Here is a 20,887-nt window from a genome sequence, read left to right on the forward strand (position 1 = left end):
TTTAGCTTGCGATACGGAAACGCACAGTTCAAAAAAATCCTGCTGCGAAATTTGAATCCACCGTCTCGAATCGAATGTTTAACACAAAACGCAATGGTTTATGGCGTAAGATAACATAAACTCGCGCTCGAAACCATTGAAAACCGGTATCACCCCCCTCGTTTTCTGGCGCGATACGTCACGAGTTCGTTGATGAGCTTTTTTTTTCAAGCCTCCCGTCCACCATGTCCATGGTCCACATGGTCCAGGGAGTCGTAAAATACGACTCCCTGCTCCCGTCAGATCATGATCGCGAGCTCGATCCCAGGCCTCACGTCAGAAATCAGGCAACAAGGCTCGGTTACTGCACGTTTCGTGTACATGTGGTACACATGGTACAACTACAGACTTTCAGTGGCGTGGGTTCACGCACGTACTTGTCTTGGAAGGATCAGAGCTGCTTGAACTCTTGTCTTTTATTTCTTGAAGATTTAGCCCAAGCTCTGAAACTGGAAATGTGCTTTGTTACAATGTAGTTTTGGTACATCGAATTCCAAGTCTTCACTTTGACTTTTTTCCGACTTCACCAAGTCCCAAGTGCATATCGCCTTTTCAATTATTTACATGTCCTGCCTGAGCTGATCTGCTGAGTGTCACCGTCGTTACATCGTTGCAAAAAAGTGAAGCTATATCCTCCTATTTGTACATGCGCATGCGCGTATGTTTCTTCTCAAGCTTGAAAATTGAAAAATGGCTGGTCGTAACGATGAAGACCTTGGGATGTTCAGCAACTTGTACCAATCCCTCAGTAAGAATTTCAAATTGCTGCGAGCGATTTGAAGCGATCAGTAACATTTTTTTTAAAATTATTTCTATTCTCGTTAGCTGATAGAGGGCCAAACAAGCGGCGCATCAAACCACTGGAAGGAAATCTACTCCAAATGACTTTCGGAATGGCGAGCTCAGACGAGGATGACTCTGATTTTGTTGCTCAAGAACACAAAGGTAGGCGCCAGCTTTGGCGAACAGTGATTAATATTTCTTTCAGAAATATTCAAATTTAATTACGTGAAAATAATCACCTGGAGCGATTTGTCGATTGACATGTTTGCGATGCATGTCACCTTAGCGGTCGGTTCCGTCTCTTGGGTACTCTATGCCTATGGTGTTCGAGTGGCATCGCTATCTACAAATTGATAAAATGTCATAGTCATTATGGACGCTTTTCGGGCCACATGCGGAAATCATGTCTTTCATGTACATAGAATCATTGTGAGTGTGGTTTAGTGTAGTTAGAGAACCCCTCAGGAAATATTGACTGAGTCTCATTTCCTGTTGCAAGATTTGCTGACGCCATTGACACAAGACAATTCACAACTCGCTGGATGGAACTTACTTGGCCATGCACAACACAGTGTGATGATATTTGACACAGGTGGATCTGGAGGAAATCATGCATGGCCGTACGTACACTAAATAAGCTCGCACATCCGAACTAATACCTGCTATAACCGGGTCTGTATGTTTTAGTTAGATGCCCCACCGTCCCTGCCCATTGTAGTTCGCCAGCAATTGTTTTTATTTCCTTTAGTTTTGTCAAAGGCATATGACGTCACAGGGTAACGTGGTACGTCTCGCAAAGCCATAGTCCATGGTCTGTATTGCATGTTCAGTCCTACTGTAGTGTCTGCCAGCCTGCTCGTGTCTGAGGCACTTTGGACTTACACCAGAAAGTGATACAGGCTGACAGAACTAGCGGGAGGAAAACAAGCTCTTGGGCTTAAAACTCTTCACTTCATAATTCCACAAAGCCATGAGGAAGAATGATGGGTTTATATAGGCCAGGGGACAGAGCAGCTGGGAGTGAGGGCAAAAGAAAGCAGGAGAACAGCAGGACAAGAAACAGTGTGGGGGAAAGAATAGACCTAAGTGGCGAGCAACGGGTGGGGCAACAGGAATGACATCTAAAACTGTGTAGCGAAAGGGGAATCTTACTTGTAGGGCTCGTTATTGGATGGGAAGGATGCCGGGAAACACGCTATTCAAAGAAGAGAAGCTGAATAGAGCGAGGGAATCTTATACATGATAGGGAGGTTCCGGAGTACGATTTTTCGTGCCAAAATCCGTGGAGGCGCTACGGATATTTTATACGTCATTTTCGAGCAGTGAAAAGTTCCGGGGTACGGAACGTATGTGTTTGCCGTCATTGCCTAGGTTACGATCGCAAACACGTCACATTCCTCTGGGGCATCCTAATAAAGATATTATTATTCCCGCGCTATGCCTTTCTATTTTGAAAATTTGTACCGAAATCGAAACTTCCCGCGGAAAGTCGATGTTTCTCGTACCAAATTTGTACGCGAAAAATCTTTCTGCACCCGATGACGCAAAATCTCCATACGAAACGTGGTTCGTATGAAAACCAGTCGACACGGATTCTCCGTGCCGAAAAATCGTATGGAGCACGTCTGGAAAAAATCCGTAGCGCCCATACGGATTTTGGCACGGAAAATCGTACCCCGGAACCTCTCTGATGATTAAAGGGGAAGTTAAGGCTAAAATCAAAATTTCACCAGTTGTAGTCTTCGGGGTGCTGAGTCGAATGGTCGTGGTCCGAGGAAGCTGAGACGCTCCCTTCCTACTTTAATCCCAATCGAACTCACGCACTTCCACCAAAACTGGGTGACTGCGCCCTACTAGATGGGGATTTGTATGCAAAATGTCACTAAAAGCGCCATTTCGTTCTTATAAAAGCACGGATGACCGCGATTGGCCCATATGTTGTAGTCTTTTGGACGCTGAGTCGACTGGTTTTGGTCCGAAAAGGCTGCGATGCAGCGTTCCTCCTTTATTCCCAATCGAACATGGTTGAACAAGCGGTCACGTGCTCCTGCGTACACCAGTCACCTGGTCACCGTGCCTGCAGGGTACAACTTACTAGCCTGTTTGACCTTTTTTGTAGGGCTGAAACGATTATACCGAATAATCGAGTACTCGTTTGACAACTCTAACGATCGAGCAATCGTTTAGATTACCGATTACGATTATTTTGCGTTTTTAAATTTGTGTCCAGAAAGTACTGTAAACCCTCGTTTTATGAAGTTTGAATCAGTTTCCGCTGGCAATATGCAGTTGCCAGGGGTATGGTTCATGTTCTGAGGTTAAATTGACTTCAAAACTGCCATGTTTCGGAGCTACCCTTTCACTAATGCAGATTTGTTGGTATTATGAAGGCATAGTTTGTGGAAACAGAGTAATGTTTGCACAGAATTATGACACTATTTGCTAACGATTATAATCGATTACTCGATCGTTAAGCTAACGAGTAATCGATACATGAAAATCCACGATCGTTTCAGCCCTACTTTTTTGGGTGCAGTCCTGTCACTCGAGTTGAACTCGAGTTGAACCTTGATGTGAAAGTTGTCGCCTGCTGGCGTGGTGACCAGGTGATTTGGGCACCCAGGAGCACGTGACCGCTTGTTCAACCATGTTCGATTGGGAATAAAGGAGGAACGCTGCATCGCAGCCTTTTCGGACCAAAACCAGTCGACTCAGCGTCCAAAAGACTACAACATATGGGCCAATCGCGGTCATCCGTGCTTTTATAAGAACGAAATGGCGCTTTTAGTGACATTTTGCATACAAATCCCCATCTAGTAGGACACAATCACCCAGTTTCGGTGGAAGTGCGCGAGTTCGATTGGGATTCAAGTAGGAAGCATCTCAGCTTTCTCGGACCAAGACCATTCGACTCAGCACCCCGAAGACTACAACTGGTGAAATTTTGATTGTTGCCTTAACTTCCCCTTTAACCCTTTGAGGCCCATAGTACGGATATATCCGTACCAGTGTACAGTGCATACTTTTCAAAGCGCAACCTGGCGTAACTCGGCCGTCCCTTGACCAAATCGGACAATCGAAAGGGCTATTGACATTAGAATTGTCTCAGCTATCGGCTCGAAAAAACCTGAAAGCGATCCGAGTTCGGAGAGCGGAGATACGAGACTCGAACTAAATTCGCTCAGCAGAGTCAACTCGAGCGCGTGCATTTTGAACTCGTTTTTAGGGGTTTTCCCTGACTCGCGGCCCACGCAGCTACAGATAGTTCACGTCATCGCAAAGGCATGTTTCTCAGCTCTCCAGTAAAAAAATTTGAGCGATCTGCGATGCAATTTGTTGAAATGGCAGAGAATTTGAGTTGGGCGCTCGCAATGCTGGCTTTGGAGCGCCGTATCGCGCTGCGGCGCTGGTTCTGTGGATCGAGTGATGTATTGCTGGCTATCACTGTATTCCTCTGGCCAAGAGCTTTCCAGAAAGCCCAAGATCACCAAAATCGGCCAAAGGACACCAAAGTTACGACCAGATAAGTACCCGGGCTCGCGTATGCAGTGCATTTCTTGAAATAATTGTGGGCCCTAAAGGGTTAACCCTTTAAGAGCCGCCCCATACTTGAATGCGTCGTTTTGTTAACGACGCATTCAAATGCAAAACTTCAAAAGATCGTAACTCAGTCCAATCTCGCTCAAATCCAGTGATCGAAATATCCAGGGCGAAGAGAAAACTCTGACCTGTCGGGAGAAACAATCCGCGAAACGCTGCGAGCAACGGTTCCTGAGATAAATCACTCGTAAGTTGAGCCGCGATCGCGGCAATTTCGAAAGAGCGCAGTGCGACTTTAGTATTGAGAATTTTGAGACTTTTCGTCACGCTGGTTTACTCGAATTTGCACGGGTTTCACTTTTGATATTGTCAAGAGTACACAGCGAAAAAATTGGAACTCCACGATCGAGTAAAATGAAATATCTGGAGCGGGACGCAATTGGACGCATTTGGGGCATTTTTCGTACTGTCGCTGCGATCTAGCGCTGGATAGAGGGTGTGCTGGCTATCATGATCGACCTCATTCTCTTCCTCTCGCGGAGACCTTTCCAGGAAGCCCGAGATTGTGAAGATTGAGTGAGTAGAACTGAAGCTATGATCCAAGGAACACGAAAAAATGCAGAATTTTGAAATTTTCCTGTGGCTCTTAAAGGGTTAAGAGGGCCGGGGGTGCGCAATGGCGTATGAAATAGGACTACAGTCTAGTACAGGAATCAATGTAATGCAGAGTACAGCATGAATGGGTGTTATCGGTCATGCCGTGCCGGGTATGCGCATAAGGCTAAGTGGTGGCGTGGGAGAAGCACTCACTCTGTAGATGTGTACGTGTTCATGAACTACAATGTAACTAGGAGGTTGTGTGATAGTGACAGTCAGCGATACTACATTCGCCCCTCCTCCGTTGAGACACGTCCTCGTGTCTACGGGACGGATGTTTGTGAAGACAACATCCCAACTGCTGGCCAAACTGGTTGACCGCATGGAACGGTTAGAGGCCCGCGTGGACGGACCAGCACCTGCTCCACCGACGTCTACACCGTTCCCCACTCGTGGCATCACCTGTTGGCACTGCGGCAAGCTGGGACACACCCAACGCGCGTGCCGCACGCGCATGCGCCAGGGAAACCGCCGCCCGCTGCCCCAGTGAGTCCCGGCTTAGCAGCGGCTCCCGACGCCTGGACTCATGTTAGTGAGTATGTTAGCCGTAACAATATGCCTGCCATGCCTGTACTAATACTCTGCCTTGCAATTGCGTTCATCGCCCGTCTTCTGTGGATGGCTGATAGCTATTTCCTCCCTCTGTTAATCTGCACTGCGCTCTTCCTCGCTTTCTCTTGCAAGTGTATCACGTTACCCCCATGCACACAGTCTCTATTTTCTCCCCCGGCCGTCGCTTCTGCTGCTCGTGCCGTTCCTCCTCTCTATGTCCCGGTGCTTTTACAGGACATGCATACTCACGCATCCGTGGATACTGGGTCATCCGTAACAATTGTCAGTCACAACCTCTGGCAAGATCTGCCAACGCCTCTTCCTGCTATGCAACGCTCCGCGCTCAACATGATCTCTAGCCTGGGCTGTTGTTCACTGTCAGTCCTCAAACATTCCGTGGATACAGTGCACCCCAGACGAAATTAGCGAGGTGACCCGGTGGTCGACGGATGCGATACGGCCTTACTGGTGTATTGGCAGCAGGCATCAATGGTTGTGGAATGGCCGGCATGGGCCGAGGCTCAGGGAATGACTCAATGCTATCGTCAACTTCATCTTGATATAGGCGATCGGTCGCATACGATGGTGAGTCCGGTGGTCGAGCGCGGGAGCCAGCGGCCATTGTGCGGCGTGTGGCAGGAGGGCCCCACTCACGGCAGGCTGGAGCGGCGGAGTGAGACGGCAGATCGCCCGCCGCCTCATTAGACGTGTCGTGTTCTGCCATCTCAGGGATGGTGGCCAAGCGCTCAGGACGAACGTGGCAGCGTTTTAGACGGTTCACATGGACCACCTGGAAGCACTTACGAGGACCAGACGTAGTGTGGATGCGGTACACAACATCCGAGAGGCGGTCTCGTACCGTGAATGGTCCACGCCACAGTTTGGACAGTTTCGGTGCTGTACCGACCGGGACGGCGGGGACCAGCAACCAAACGAGGTCACCAGGGGCGAAGTGCACCGGAACGGCGCCAAACGCGGTTGGGGCCGTTGCTTTCCGTTCATCGGTCGAGGAGAGTAGGACAGACTGTTCACAGTGTCATGCAAGACCCGTAGTCTACCATGTAGATATCTACCATGTACCGGATGCCAAGAGTAGAGTCCAGGCTAGGCGGACACACACAACACAACACAGTATTCTGGTTCAGCCAGGCCGTGGTTCTGACCCGGTACGGTATCGTCACAAGCGTAAATTATTTTTACCATGAGAGTTGAGAGATAGCATTTTGACGCATGCAAAACATAGCATGGAAAATGCAACCGCGTAAACGGTAAAGACTATTATGTAGTCAGCGAAGTATTATAAGCGTAGTTATTGCAGCCAGCAGGCGTACAGAGTAGTGGCCAGAGCAGTGGGCAAAACGTGAGTTGCACAAGTTCTGCGGGCATTTCCGCTTCCTCCAGCGCCAGTGGGTCACTGGCTGACCGGTCGGCGATATCCGTCGTGCCCGTGTCCTTCGGCTCGGCCTCTGTGGCTGGACGGGCGTCAGCGTTGTCGTTCCCGCGCCGTGCCAACGGGCTCCTACTCCTAGAGCGATTCCTCGACGCAGCTCTGGAGTTGTTTCGCTGGCCAGGGCGCGGACGATGAGGGCGACCAGGTTGTGCGCCATGCCCCAGGTGCGGTGACCGAGTACATACGCCTGGGCGTGGGTTCGAATCCCACTTCTGACACCAGTGTAGTGTCTGCCAGCCTGCTCGTGTCTGAGGTACTTTGGACTTACACCAGAAAGTGATACAGGCTGACAGCACTAGCAGGAGGAAAACAAGCTCTTGGGCTTAAAACTCTTCACTTCATAATTCCACAAAGCCATGAAAAAGAATGATGGGTTTATATAGGCCAGGGAACAGAGCAGCTGGGAGTGAGGGCAAAAGAAAGCAGGACAAGAAACAGTGTGGGAGAAAGAATAGACCTAAGTGGCGAGCAACGGGTGGGGCAACAGGAATGGCATCTAAAACTGTGTAGCGAAAGGGGAATCTTACTTGTAGGGCTCATTATTGGGTGGGAAGGATGCCGGGAAACACGCTATTCAAAGAAGAGAAGCTGAATAGAGCGAGGGAATCTTATACATGATGATTAAGAGGGCCGGGGATGCGCAATGGCGTATGAAATAGGACTACAGTCTACAGTCCATTCAGAAAAAAATGAACTTCTAGCTTTTGGCCATAAATGGGTCAAACGTTGAGTTTTTTTAGAATTTTTTTCTGCAATCCTATATGGAATCCTCTTCCAATTATGTTTCTGAAGTTTTTTTGTCCAAAAAGCAAGCCATAGCAAGAATAGGATTTCGGCCAGGTTTTGCCCCAAAAGCACTGAATTGGGAAAAACCATCAAAATCCAGGCCGTTTGACCCCGCCTGCAACAGTGCATTCTGCGGTTCGAACCCCAGTTCAGGCACCCTTTTTGGACCCTTTTTCAAATTTCAAAGTTCGCAGCACTGCACTGTGTACGATGAAATCACGAAAAATCGCCAAATACGGGAGCTCGCCAGAGCCAGGACCCATCTTTTTATGAATGGACTGTAGTACAGGAATCAATGTAATGCAGAGGACAGCATGAATGGGTGTTATCGGTCATGCCGTGCCGGGTATGCGCATAAGGCTAAGTGGTGGCGTGGGAGAAGCACTCACTCTGTAGATGTGTACATGTTCATGAACTACAATGTAACTAGGAGGTTGTGTGATAGTGACAGTCAGGGATACTACACTACCAGGGGGGGGGGGGATCTCTGTCTCTGTTTCTCTCTCTCTCTCTCTCTCTCTCTCTCTCTCTCTCTCTCTCTCTCTCTCTCTCTCTCTCTCTCTCTCTCTCTCTCTCTCTCTCTCTCTCTCTCTCTCTCTCTCTCTCTCTCCATCACTTTGTGTAACTCTGTTCGCATTTCGGACCAGGTGATTCGGAAGACGAACAGAGTGGAGAGGATACCCAGTCATCACAAGACGTCACCAGCAGCCAAGATGCATCTGGTGAGTGCTGGGCCTCCTGTAACTTCTCTCCTATGCACTCTTTGTAACCCATGCTTGTACTTTATGCCCACGGCCAACCGCTGACACAGTCTGAAGCACACAATACAAACATAGGTTTGCTTCTGCTTTAATTAGGGATCATTTATTTAATTCCCATTGTGATGTCACAACGATGACTAGTCTTCGGGGGAACTGAATGCGGAACACTTTGAACAGATATGCAGGACCTTCGGAAGATCAAACTATGTGTATGAAATGCGACATTTTCCTGGAGTGTTTGTCTGGGTGTGCTGTACAGGGTTGAAATATTATAATCACGGTCTTCATTATTAGCTCGTGACAGAGGAGGTATTGGAGCTATACTGTAAAAGCAGAAATTTTCGGTGGTGTTTTATTTTCGGTAACTTCGGTGCCGACAATTTTTACCTAAAATAAAACGCTCCGAAAATGTCGGTACTAGTACTACAGTCGACTCCACTTATAACGAACTCGCATGTGGCGAATTTCGTGATATAGCGAACCATTGTCCATGTCCCTGTTTGAACCCATACGAAATTGACCCTTTAGGCCATGGTAAAAAATATCTTTGATTCTCAAGTACGCGCGCACCGATTTTTGGCGGCGCACCGACGATTTTTTTTATTTCTATGCATGCATATGCGCGCATGAAAACGGTCAATGCGAAAGGCATGAATCAGGGAGTAGTAAAATACCGGTATTTTTCTACTCCCTGGCCTGAATAATAAAATAAATTAAAACAATTATATGAACCTGTGATGTACATATGTGTGACCCTATCTTCGGAAATAAAAAAATTACGCATAAGCCCGATTTGTGTAAGCAAAAAGAACATGTTTTAGCACTTAGGTTATTTTCGTGAGTTTGCACCCCGTGTTCATGAGTTGTTTCTGCACTGTTCATGCCCGTTTGTCACACTTACTCTTTATTTTAGTTCTCACTTTTTGTAAAACTTACCACAAGTTACCCGTCATGTGTCACACTTCTTTGGATTTTTAACCTTTGTTTTTCCCTTGATCTCTTTAGTTCCGTATTTCCACTGATGATCGGAACGTGAAAATCGATTTTGGAAACACACAAAACCAAACCTTGAACAAATTGTCATGTTGCGTGGTGATGTCTGCGGCATTCATACTTTTCATTGCTATTAATAAAAAAATTGCGGGAAATAAAGTAAAAAATCGCTCGCTCGCACCGATTTTCACAGGCTCATGACCTGAGAATCAACTTTATTTTTTTACCATGGCCTTATAGCAAACAGATTTCTTTTATAACGAACCGAATCTTGTAGGGCTGCATGTACACCAAGTGCACGCGTATTGGTTGTATAGTGTGTGTGTATTTATGAAATTGACCCTTTAGGCCATGGTAAAAAATATCTTTGATTCTCAAGTACGCGCGCACCGATTTTTGGCGGCGCACCGACGATTTTTTTTATTTCTATGCATGCATATGCGCGCATGAAAACGGTCAATGCGAAAGGCATGAATCAGGGAGTAGTAAAATACCGGTATTTTTCTACTCCCTGGCCTGAATAATAAAATAAATTAAAACAATTATATGAACCTGTGATGTACATATGTGTGACCCTATCTTCGGAAATAAAAAAATTACGCATAAGCCCGATTTGTGTAAGCAAAAAGAACATGTTTTAGCACTTAGGTTATTTTCGTGAGTTTGCACCCCGTGTTCATGAGTTGTTTCTGCACTGTTCATGCCCGTTTGTCACACTTACTCTTTATTTTAGTTCTCACTTTTTGTAAAACTTACCACAAGTTACCCGTCATGTGTCACACTTCTTTGGATTTTTAACCTTTGTTTTTCCCTTGATCTCTTTAGTTCCGTATTTCCACTGATGATCGGAACGTGAAAATCGATTTTGGAAACACACAAAACCAAACCTTGAACAAATTGTCATGTTGCGTGGTGATGTCTGCGGCATTCATACTTTTCATTGCTATTAATAAAAAAATTGCGGGAAATAAAGTAAAAAATCGCTCGCTCGCACCGATTTTCACAGGCTCATGACCTGAGAATCAACTTTATTTTTTTACCATGGCCTTATAGCAAACAGTTTTCTTTTATAACGAACCGAATCTTGTAGGGCTGCATGTACACCAAGTGCACGCGTATTGGTTGTATAGTGTGTGTGTATTTATGATAAACGAACTTCGGTTATAAAGAACAAATTCTCCTGCACAATGGTGTTCGTTTTAGCAGGAGTCGAATGTAGTACACTTACCTGGAAAACGGGTTTACTGAAAAATTCCCTCCACCGAACCGCCGATTTTGGAGAAAATATTACACTACCGGAAATTTCTGCTTTTACAGTAAGCAGTGCACCGCTTGTAATAGGGAAAATGCCGTATGTTTGCACAGACTATATAGAAAAAGTAAATTGTGAACACAGGATCAATACAGGGTCAACGACTAGAATGGGGTCTGATACGTCGGCTCCAAAAGTCGTGTGTTGTTTTGATGTGACATGATAATTGTGGAGACTTACACAGAACTGATAGTATAGAGGTTATACAAATGATTGCATGTTGATGAGTCAGCGGAACCGCTTATGGGCGCTATCAAGAGTCCATAACCCCCGATTGTGCAATGCCGCATAAATGTCTGTCACGACTCGTTTTCAACATTACGTCATTTTCATGTAGCTGCGCGTGCAGGCCGCGACATTCGCTACATGAAAATGTACATGAAAATGACGTAATGTTGAAAACGAGTCGTGACAAGACCCTATCGCGTGTTGCACGCTCTGGGGGTTATGGACTCTTGGCGCTATGTATACAGCGTGAGTCAACGGAGCAGCTTATGGGAACTAAGCGTGAATCAGCGGTTTCCATGGTTTCTCTTGAGCTAGTGCATCGCGCTGTGTCGTGACTTTGCCAATGCATCTCAACTGATGATGTAATGAGTGACGTAATGACATGACCTTTAGGATACAGTATACAGTCAGTGTTGTTTGATGAAAGTTGTGCATCGTGACTTAGGTAGCACTGGGTACGCTGCATAACCCTGGCCCGGCGAGCACTGGGCTGCGCAATGCTGGTGCAAGGCGCTGGCTTACTCACGCGCATGGGCTATATTGAGTATATGCCCAGCCCATGCATCCCGAAAAGGAGATTTGGGTGTACAGTAAAACCTGGTTTAAGCGACCACCCCACGGTGCAAGCAAAAGCGGTCGTTAAAGCCAGGTGGTCTTTAGAACCAGGTCCCATACATTCGTGGTATATCGAATTATGCATACATGTGCATGATTGTACTTCGATGTACTCATATTGACCGGTGTGGAGCATAGAATACTCCCGTGCAGGCAAAGCACACCTCACTGGAGTGCATGCAGCGCATTCTGCACTGTCACTTGTCACTTCAGTTGACTGCATCCACTTGCTTCAGAACGCACTTCAACCCTGTTGCGGTCAACCCTGCCAGCCAAGATGGCACTTTTGGTTAGTTTTGGTCGCTGTGTGCAGGTCCAATATGGCACTTGGTACACAAAAAGTCGGTCGCTGGTCGCGCAAGGCAGGTGGTCGCTGTATCCGGTGCAGTTTCTGTATAGAACTGTCGGTGCATGGGAAAACGGTGGTTAAGAGCAGGTGGTTGCTAAAGACAGAGGTCGCTTACACCAGGGTTTACTGTATATTGTGATTGCTTGCATTGGGCCAGTAGTGTACCTGAAGATGATGAGTCGCCGAAATGTTGTGATACCCAGAAGAATTGATTTTGGCGTCAAGTATGCGGTGGGGTTGGGTGTTTGCATAATTATACATTTTTCAGCAAATGAAGGAATGTTGAAGGAATTCTTGTTCGAAGTAACATTATTCATCCTCTTCAATTGTATCTAACCTCATGTCTTTTTTCTGCCTCTTACTCGTATGTTTGTGCATTGCAGGCCCGGTGAGTCGTAGCAAGGCCAACACAGGCAAGATGATCAGTCTTAGTGATCTGAGCGACTTTGAAGAGGCTGATGCGCACTCTGATAACGATGCTGACTCGGAGCAGGAGAGCAGCAGCGACGAAGATGACGAATCACCCACCGCATCATCAAAGGTAGGGATAGCCAGCAGTGCTGCGGCTGGCAAGGGCATTCTCGAACACGACTTCAACAGCGACAGCGACACGAGTTTTAATCCAGGACAGAGCTCTGAGGATGACGCCGACTCTGACCAGGACGGGGAGCGTTCAGTGGAGAGGCGCAGTGTACACCGTCGCTCTGCCGCTGTCAAGGCATCCAGTGCCATCACGCTTGGGGACATGATCTCGGCCATGACCAAGCAGGTGAGAGTGGAACCTTCTCTCAAATTGACTTTGAACTTGCTGTATTGTGGAACGGTGTGGACACTTTCCCGACACCGTACAGTCGTCTTTGTGTTGGGACAAACTCGGGCTCTGGCGCGGTAGTCAAAGCCTGTGCCTGGAAGTATCACGGTTTGAATACCGTACATTGTAGTTCTCTGTCTTGGCACATTGTCATCTACGGGTATATGTGACCACTGTCGTTTTCATATTCATTGTGTATGATTTCCACCAAGAGTTTTTGAGGTCAGGTTGAGTTTTTAGAGCTCCGTAGTCTTTGTAGATTTCCAGTAGCCCAGCCGGCACCAGGCCGGTCTGGAGCATAGTAGCGGGTAGTAGTAGTTGGTAGGCATGGACTCTGACGCGTCGGAGGCCCAGGGGACCCAGGACTTAGCTTTGCTGGGATTCGACGACCTGCGGAAACTGGCTACAAAACACAGCATAGAGGGCGTGAGTAAGCTGTCCCGTGCTGAGCTGGTGGAGAGCCTCCGGGCATTTGGTGTGGATGCACGAGCCGGAACGTATGTATCCAGGCTAGAGAATGCATTATTATCTTTGACGACCTGTATTGAAAACCTGAGCATTGAAATAGTGGCACTGAAGGTTGGCCAAAAAGCCGAAATTTCAGCCCTCCACGCCGAAATTGAAGTTCTGAAGAGAGAAATTGGCAGTTCGGAATTCAAAAAGGTTACACCCGCACCTGACGCACCCGTACTTAGCGTACCCGTAGCAGAAGTCTCTCCTGAGCTGGATGCAGCAGCACAGGCACGGAATACGCACTCTGCAGTCAACCCGTACTCGTACAGTGCAAAAGTAGTATCTGCACGTCCCAAAGCTCACTTCCCATCGCATTCTCCCATGACACAGCCAGCTACCTTCAATACGGGGACACATACTGATCAAGCCCTCCGGACAAACGTCATTTCATACTACCAGCGCCCACCCCGCAAACATGAGCAACTGCGCAGTGCCCATCGTACCAAATGCAAAGCTGTTCATGTTGGAAGAATTCACCCTGGTTGCTCTGCTTCCTCCATCGCAAAATGGTGCGAAAACAAGCAAGTGACTGTACTGAAATGCTCCGTCTCTGAGACAAAGTACTTTGGCCTAGCGTACGCGCACGTAGTCGTCACAGAAGATGACTGGGAAGCTGTGCAAAACACTGACTTTTGGCCTGACGGAGTGACAGCTCGAGAATGGCGATTCAAGGCTGACAGAATAAGTACAGCTGACAACACAACCGTCGATCAGTCTGCACAATAATGAACCTCAACCCCCCGATACTTCCTCACTGTTCCCCAAACATTACTACTAACAGCACACTTAATCCATTAGCTCAGCCTTTTTACCCGCTTTCACAGCCAACCGCAGGATCACAGCCTATAATGTGCATCAATGCCAGGTCCATTAAGAACAAGACTGCCGAGCTGGCTCACATTTGTTCCACAGTTAAACCCCTCATTGTTTGCATAACGGAAACATGGCTCTCTCCACAGTCGTCTTTCACGGTCCCTGGATATGACTGTTTTCGCCGAGATCGTCCGCCAGATGAAAACAGGTCAGCTACCGATGCCACCCATGCATATGGCGGCGTCTGTATCATGGTACGGTCTGGGATGTTTCCAAAGGTCACCCATCGATCTGACCTCAGTATCCCTCTCCTGGAAGCCACATGGGTGGAAATAGCCCTGTCATCTGCTAACATACATTTCCCAGAGGCGCCTCATGTGAAGAAGTTGGTTATTGGTGCAGTATATCGACCCCCAGCCCTTACTCCATCAAGTATCAACACCTTCTGCAATTCCCTCCAGCACTGTCTAAGTACTCTTAAGAACCGAACAACATCTATCATGTTGATGGGAGACTTTAATGCTAAGTCATGTCATTGGCATGGAACTACCACGGATGCCGCTGGTCGTCAGCTTCACAGTCTATTCGGCATGTTCTCTCTCACGCAGCTCGTAAATTTTCCAACACATGAGTCATTGTCTGGCATGGGGGCAGCTCTCGACCTAGTTGTCACTGATATACCGGACTCTATATCCTGCCTCCGTGCTACAGCACCACTTGGTCAATCCGATCATTCTATCGTGGTTGGCCACATCCGTACTGTACCCTGCCCAGAAATGCCCACATACCGTTCTCGTGATGCCCGTTCGACTCCCCTGGATGTCCCTGATTTTAGTGTATTTTCTTTGGATTCTCTAGACAGCAACACTGTCGCGAGTATGAATACTGCCATGTCCCACATACATTGGCCAGCAGCTTTGAGCCTGGAGAGGCGCGACCCTGACATATCTGTGGACAACTTTTACTCTATCTTCCATAACATCTGTGCAAGATTTCTGCCCAGGCAGAAGCCGCCGGCTGTCAAGCGTATCCATATGAACCCCCCCTGGCTGACCAGTACCCTCCGACATCAAATAAAGAAAAAACGAGATTCGTATAGTGTTTACCGAAAGTTTCCCTCGGCTGACAACTTCGCTATTTACAGACGAGAGCGAAACGTTACTCGCAATATGTCTCGAACTGCCCATCGACTGTACATCTCATCCCTAAGTGCATCCACGGCAAGACCCGCATCACCAAGTTTATTCCAGTTTGTCCGGAAGCTTCGATCTCCCCAAGGCAACAGCAGAACGACTGTAACTCAGCTCTCAGTCGCTGGTACTCTATATTCTGACCCTGTGGATGTGGCAGATGCTTTGAACGAACAGTTTATTGGTTTTGGAACACAAGATGATCCTTCATGGAATGTGCCAGACTTCAAGCCACCCGACGCCCCATCACGTGGAAGAACTACACCTACGTTGCAAGATGTCACCACCACGCCTTCTGCTGTGGCAAAGCAAATCCGCAACCTTAAGACCCGAAAGGCTGCGGGAGCGGACGGTATTTCTCATGAACTCCTGAAACTATTTTGTTCCAGTATTGCATACCCTCTCAGCCTCATCTTTAACCTCACTTTTGCAACTGGTGCTTTCCCTGCTATTTGGAAACACGCAATTGTAACTCCGGTCTTTAAGAACAAGGGAAGTAAGCTCGATGCATCGAATTACCGCCCGATTTCGTTATTGTCAACAATCTCCAAGCTGTGTGAACGTATTATGTACAACCACTTATACACTTACCTGTCTCCTGTTCTACATCCGTCCCAGTCTGGATTCCGAAAAGGCGACTCTACGTCCTGGCAGCTTCTCAGACTTGTTCAATCGATGTCTTCTGTTCGTGAGAACGGCCATTACAGCATGCTATGTTTCTTTGATCTAAGCAAGGCCTTCGACACCGTATGGACACGCGGGCTCCTATACAAGCTGTCGCGCCATGGAATCCATGGTACTTGCTTCACGTGGCTCAGTACTTACCTGACGGGCAGACAGCAAAGGGTGCGTGTCGGCTCTGCTCTGTCTGCCAAAGGGCATGTACGGTCTGGAGTTCCCCAGGGATCAATCCTGGGGCCTCTCCTCTTCCTTATGTATGTAAACGATCTGGCAGAAATGGATCACACATCACTATATGCTGATGATACAGCACTACTTGTGACAGCACCCACTCTCCCCGAGGCTAGTGCCAAGTTACAGTCTAACATAGATGGCGTTATTCATTGGATGGAAAAATGGAAATTGCAACCCAACTCTTCGAAAACTGCTGTAATGTGTATCCCCCCCAGTTGTTCCTGTGACCTATCTTCATTAGTAACCAGTCCCTTCACCTTTCCAGGCACCACAACCCCGCTCTGCATCGTTGAAAAACACAAGCATCTTGGCGTCATTATTGACCAACACTTAACCTGGAAATCCCAGATCGAAAATTTAGACAGCCGTGTTAGCTCAGTAATGGGATTTCTCTCATCACACATCACCCACCTCCACACCGACTGTCGCCATGTTATCTACACATCTTACATTCTGCCTATTTTTGATTACTGCTGCATAATTTGGGCTGGCATTTCTAAAACACTGATTGCTCGACTCGAAGTTATGCATAGGCGTCTTTTGAAAATATTATTTCGGCTTCCTCGCCTGACTCCAAGCGCAGACTTATACCGCCTTGCTTCTGCTGTGCCGCTCTCGGTCCGCGTGCGTTTTTTGGCATGCCAGACAATTCATAAAATTAAGCTGGGCATTGCTCCTCTTCATGCTCTCTCCTGCCTAAGCTGGTTTGCTCAATCTCAAGACATGCGCACCAGAAACTCTCTCCGCTTCCCTATTGCGCGGTCTGCCTCTATGCAAACATCTCCTCTCTTCCTTGCTTACCGCCATTGGTCTCTCCTCCCACAACATCTAAAATCCTGCCAATGTTACAATACATTCACACAGCTACTGCAGAATGCAACATACTAGTTGATATCCAGCCCTGCCCTAGCTTCTTTTGCTTTTCAGTTCCCCTTTCATTCTTTTTCTTCCCCCCCCCCTCTAGCTGTATTACCGCCATGGCTGGCTATCGCCCACATCACCATTTCATTGGCTAGTGCCACGTGATTGTGAATAAATAAATAAATAAAATAAATAAATGTATAGGCCACGTCCACAATTTCTTACTGACACCATCCATACACATTTTCTGGATAAAATGGGTGCTTTCAGAGACTAGCTGTAGTTTTGTGCTTTGTAAATAAAATTAAAAAAACAGTGCAACACCACCCACTTCATTCTACAGGTCTGTACGCACTTTGTACACACTTCATCATTGTGTGCCTGGCCTTTTGTGTGTTATGGTTATGATCTTAGTATTTGTGAGGAAGCGAGTACTGCTCATGCTCATTGAATATACAAGTGTAACAAGAGGTCTGTCTCTTGGTCATTGCACTCTACTGTTGTAATCCATTGTGTTTACTATACCTTTGTGGTCATGTAGGCATCGACATCCGATGCAGGATCTCAGCCACTTGTGTGCTCCGTGTGCTTGGACACAGAATCCAAACCGTGAGTGCTACCCCTGGTGCAGCTGTATCTGTGTCTAGATCTGCGTCGTCTTTCATACATGCTATTTTTGGTGCAGTGCGCTGTTTGTAGTTACTGTTGCATTGCAGTTTTCTTGAGGGTTTCAGTGTGCAGTTCTACTGCATTGCAGTTTTCTTGAGAGTTTCGTGGCAGTTCCAATATTGGGCCTACTAGTGTGTGTGTTCTTGTCTGCACTCGTTCGATGACTTAGCTGTGGTGTTAGTGTCACCGTCAAGTCACGTATATAATCCAGGCGTGTCCCTGTACCAGCGGATAAGAGGGCTAGGCTTCTATAGAAATTTGGTTTGTATTTATAATTTTTTTAGTGTTTGTTTGTCAGGAAACTGTATTGCGCATGCCCCCAATGTTGTTTGTTCTTCTGAAGGAGCACTGGAGATGCGTCTGAAGATGACAATGATGGAGAGATGTATCAATGTGACAAATGTGGTGTTGCTGTTCATGAAGGTATGGTTTGTGTTACCCTCTGCTCATGCTACTGCTGCTGTTGGTGTGTTCTGCACATACCGTACTATAGAAGCTAGGTGTGCAGTGATGGAAGCAGTGTTTTGTGTGTATATAAAGTATATGTGTGTGTGTGTGTGTGTGTGTGCGTGCGTGCGTGCGTGCGTGCGTGCGTGTGTGCTAGTTTTGCACTGCTGGTGTGGCCCATAGGCATAGACCGTTTGATCTGAGCTTGTCACTATTCAAGAAGTGTTCAGTCCCAATCTTGAACTTGTCACAAAAGTATGTTTGAGCATGGGGGCTTAGTATGCTGGTGTGTACATGTGTGTGCATGTGCGTGCATGTGCGTGCATGCATGTGCCTGCGTGTGTGTGTGTGTGTTATGCGTAATTAGGCTGTTTTGGCCTGGGAGCGGATAGCAGCAGCGAGGAATCATCCGATGACGGTGATAAGGATGGCCCTTCGCCACGGCTGGAAGCTTGGTTTTGTGATGTTTGCCGAGCTGGTGCCAGGCCAGTAAGTACATTATGCAAGTGGTAGTGCATGTACATACTCTACCAACTCTAGTCATGACTGTGAAATGAATATTCTGTTTTGCATGAACTTGCATCTACCCCTGACCGATGGCATCAAGCAGAGTATCCGGATACTCTTGTTGAATTAGACATGCAGAACTCCTATTGCTTCTGGCACATGCAAATGGTCTATGGATCTTCTGCATGCTAGTACTTGGTTTTCTGGCACTATTTTGCTACCGGGGGTCTTCAGGTCCACTTGATTCAAGTTTAGTCTCTCTGAATAATTCCTTTTTGTATCGCTGTCTGCCTCCTCGTGGACTCTTGAAGTTTTTCTAGTTGATACCTGACACCTCACACTGTAGGTTTCTTCTCTATTCTGCCCCTATTACTTCCTTCCATTGCACTTGCACATGCCTGCTCTCTTACAAGGTCTAAGCCACAGCGATAGAGATGATGTTCCTCATGCCCTACTGCCCCCTGCACAATGTTGTATTTGACACCCCACCATTGTCTTCATGCACGTGCTGTGTATGTGTGTGTGTGTGTGTGTGTGTGTGTGTGTGTGTGTGTGTGCGTGTGTGTGCACATGTGTGTGTGTGTGTGCGCGCATGTGTGTGTGTGTGCGCACGTGTGTGTGTGTGTGTGTGTGTGTGTGTGCGCGCGCGTGTGTGTGTGTGTGTTGTTGCTGTTTGTGCAGTTCTGTGCGCTGTGTCTGAGTGGAGGACCCGGTGTTTACAAGCCCACTGCTGATGGACGGTAAGTTCTGATTGCTGCATGTGACTGTCCCAATCCAATCACATTCATACTATCTCTCGTATCCAAGCAGTCCGGGACCTGGCACTGCCCGTAACTTTGACTCGTCCGCAGCTCTTAATTATTTTTGCACCTCAATGGAAAAGGGCCAGAACTGGCGTATGACATCACTATTCCACTAAAATTGGCAAAAAGGTAACACTGTTTCCACTTAAACTCACCCACAGGGCAATTTCCTGCTGTCCGTGTGGGTATGTCTTATCTTGGCTGGACTGCATGTGACATGTTAGTGAAGTGCCTGGCTGTGTCATTAGTTTGCATGTGAGTTATTGTCAGGAGAGCAACTCCAGCATATAGTACAGTAAAACCTTCCTTCAGTGGCCACTTTGAGAGACCGCCTATGACCGACGTGTTTGTGTGTGCTTGCGTGTGTGTGTGTGTGTGTGTGTGTGTGCGTGCGCGCGTGCATGTGCAGCTGGGTTCACACAGTCTGTACGCTGTACACACCTGGTGTAGTCTACGGCCGTATGAAGTACCTGAGTCCAGTCAAGCTTTCTAGGATTGCCCGCAGCCGATGGAACGCCAAGGTACGCCCACGTATTGCCACATAGAGAAAACCACGGATCACAGAGCACTAAGCTGTGTTGCTGCCAATAGTCTCAGGCCCTTGGGTAACTAGTGCAGGCTGTCGTAATAAAACGACTCATCCATGTGCCATTCCCGAGCATGGTACATGCATGGTGCGACGGCACAATGACAGCTGTCGCAAATCACACTGAGTATTCCACGTGTTTGTTGGTGATTCCTGGTTAGCTGCTAGCTTTTCCCTACTCGAAGATGTTGCCGCCGCGAAATCTGGGGGTTTGTGTTCGTCCTGGCGAAAACCGTGTTTTGATCCGTTGAGGGAGACGAGAGATACAGTGCGAAGACGTACGATCTGTCCGAGAATCGGCGAAGAAGAAAGCTTCGCAGACGACCCGTAGTGGTTGGGAACAGAATGGAACATATACCAGTCGATGCCTGTCATGGTAGGGATGACTGCTACGAAGTTTTAGCCCCATGCTCCCCAGCGCTTTTTAGCGCCCGGCGATAATTGCCAAATTTCATCGATTTTCCATGTGGATCAAAGCATAGTCTTCTCCAGTTGAGCTGAGTCTGGACGCTACAATGTCGAGACGCGAAAAGAGAACATGCATGAACAAACAGGAGCATCACATGCAGCTGCATTCTGCCTTGACGAAGAGAACAACACCAGCACAACGCATTTGGAAGACATTTCGAAGAAGACGAAGAACTACATATCTGCGTTCAAAAAAGCCTCTACTGTGCAGTATGCATGCGTGCATGCGCGAAGCACGG

At 47.4% G+C, this 20,887-nt stretch overlaps 1 protein-coding gene across 1 annotated transcript in view; it reads left to right on the top strand.

Moving 5' to 3' along the window:
* The first annotated feature begins 414 nt into the window (after positions 1-414).
* The window catches only part of LOC135816160 (PHD finger protein 14-like), a 55,344-nt gene continuing 34,871 nt past the window's right edge, over positions 415-20,887 (top strand). The window contains exons 1-9 of the mRNA XM_065329553.1: positions 415-787; positions 865-984; positions 8,455-8,529; positions 12,449-12,834; positions 17,710-17,777; positions 18,181-18,260; positions 18,652-18,773; positions 19,473-19,531; positions 20,004-20,115. Of these exons, the coding sequence (XP_065185625.1) occupies positions 730-787; positions 865-984; positions 8,455-8,529; positions 12,449-12,834; positions 17,710-17,777; positions 18,181-18,260; positions 18,652-18,773; positions 19,473-19,531; positions 20,004-20,115 (1,080 nt within the window). The 5' untranslated portion in view covers positions 415-729. The remainder of the gene's footprint in view (positions 788-864; positions 985-8,454; positions 8,530-12,448; positions 12,835-17,709; positions 17,778-18,180; positions 18,261-18,651; positions 18,774-19,472; positions 19,532-20,003; positions 20,116-20,887) is intronic.

Source organism: Sycon ciliatum, chromosome 4 (assembly GCF_964019385.1).
Source record: "Sycon ciliatum chromosome 4, ocSycCili1.1, whole genome shotgun sequence".
NCBI lineage: Eukaryota > Metazoa > Porifera > Calcarea > Leucosolenida > Sycettidae > Sycon > Sycon ciliatum.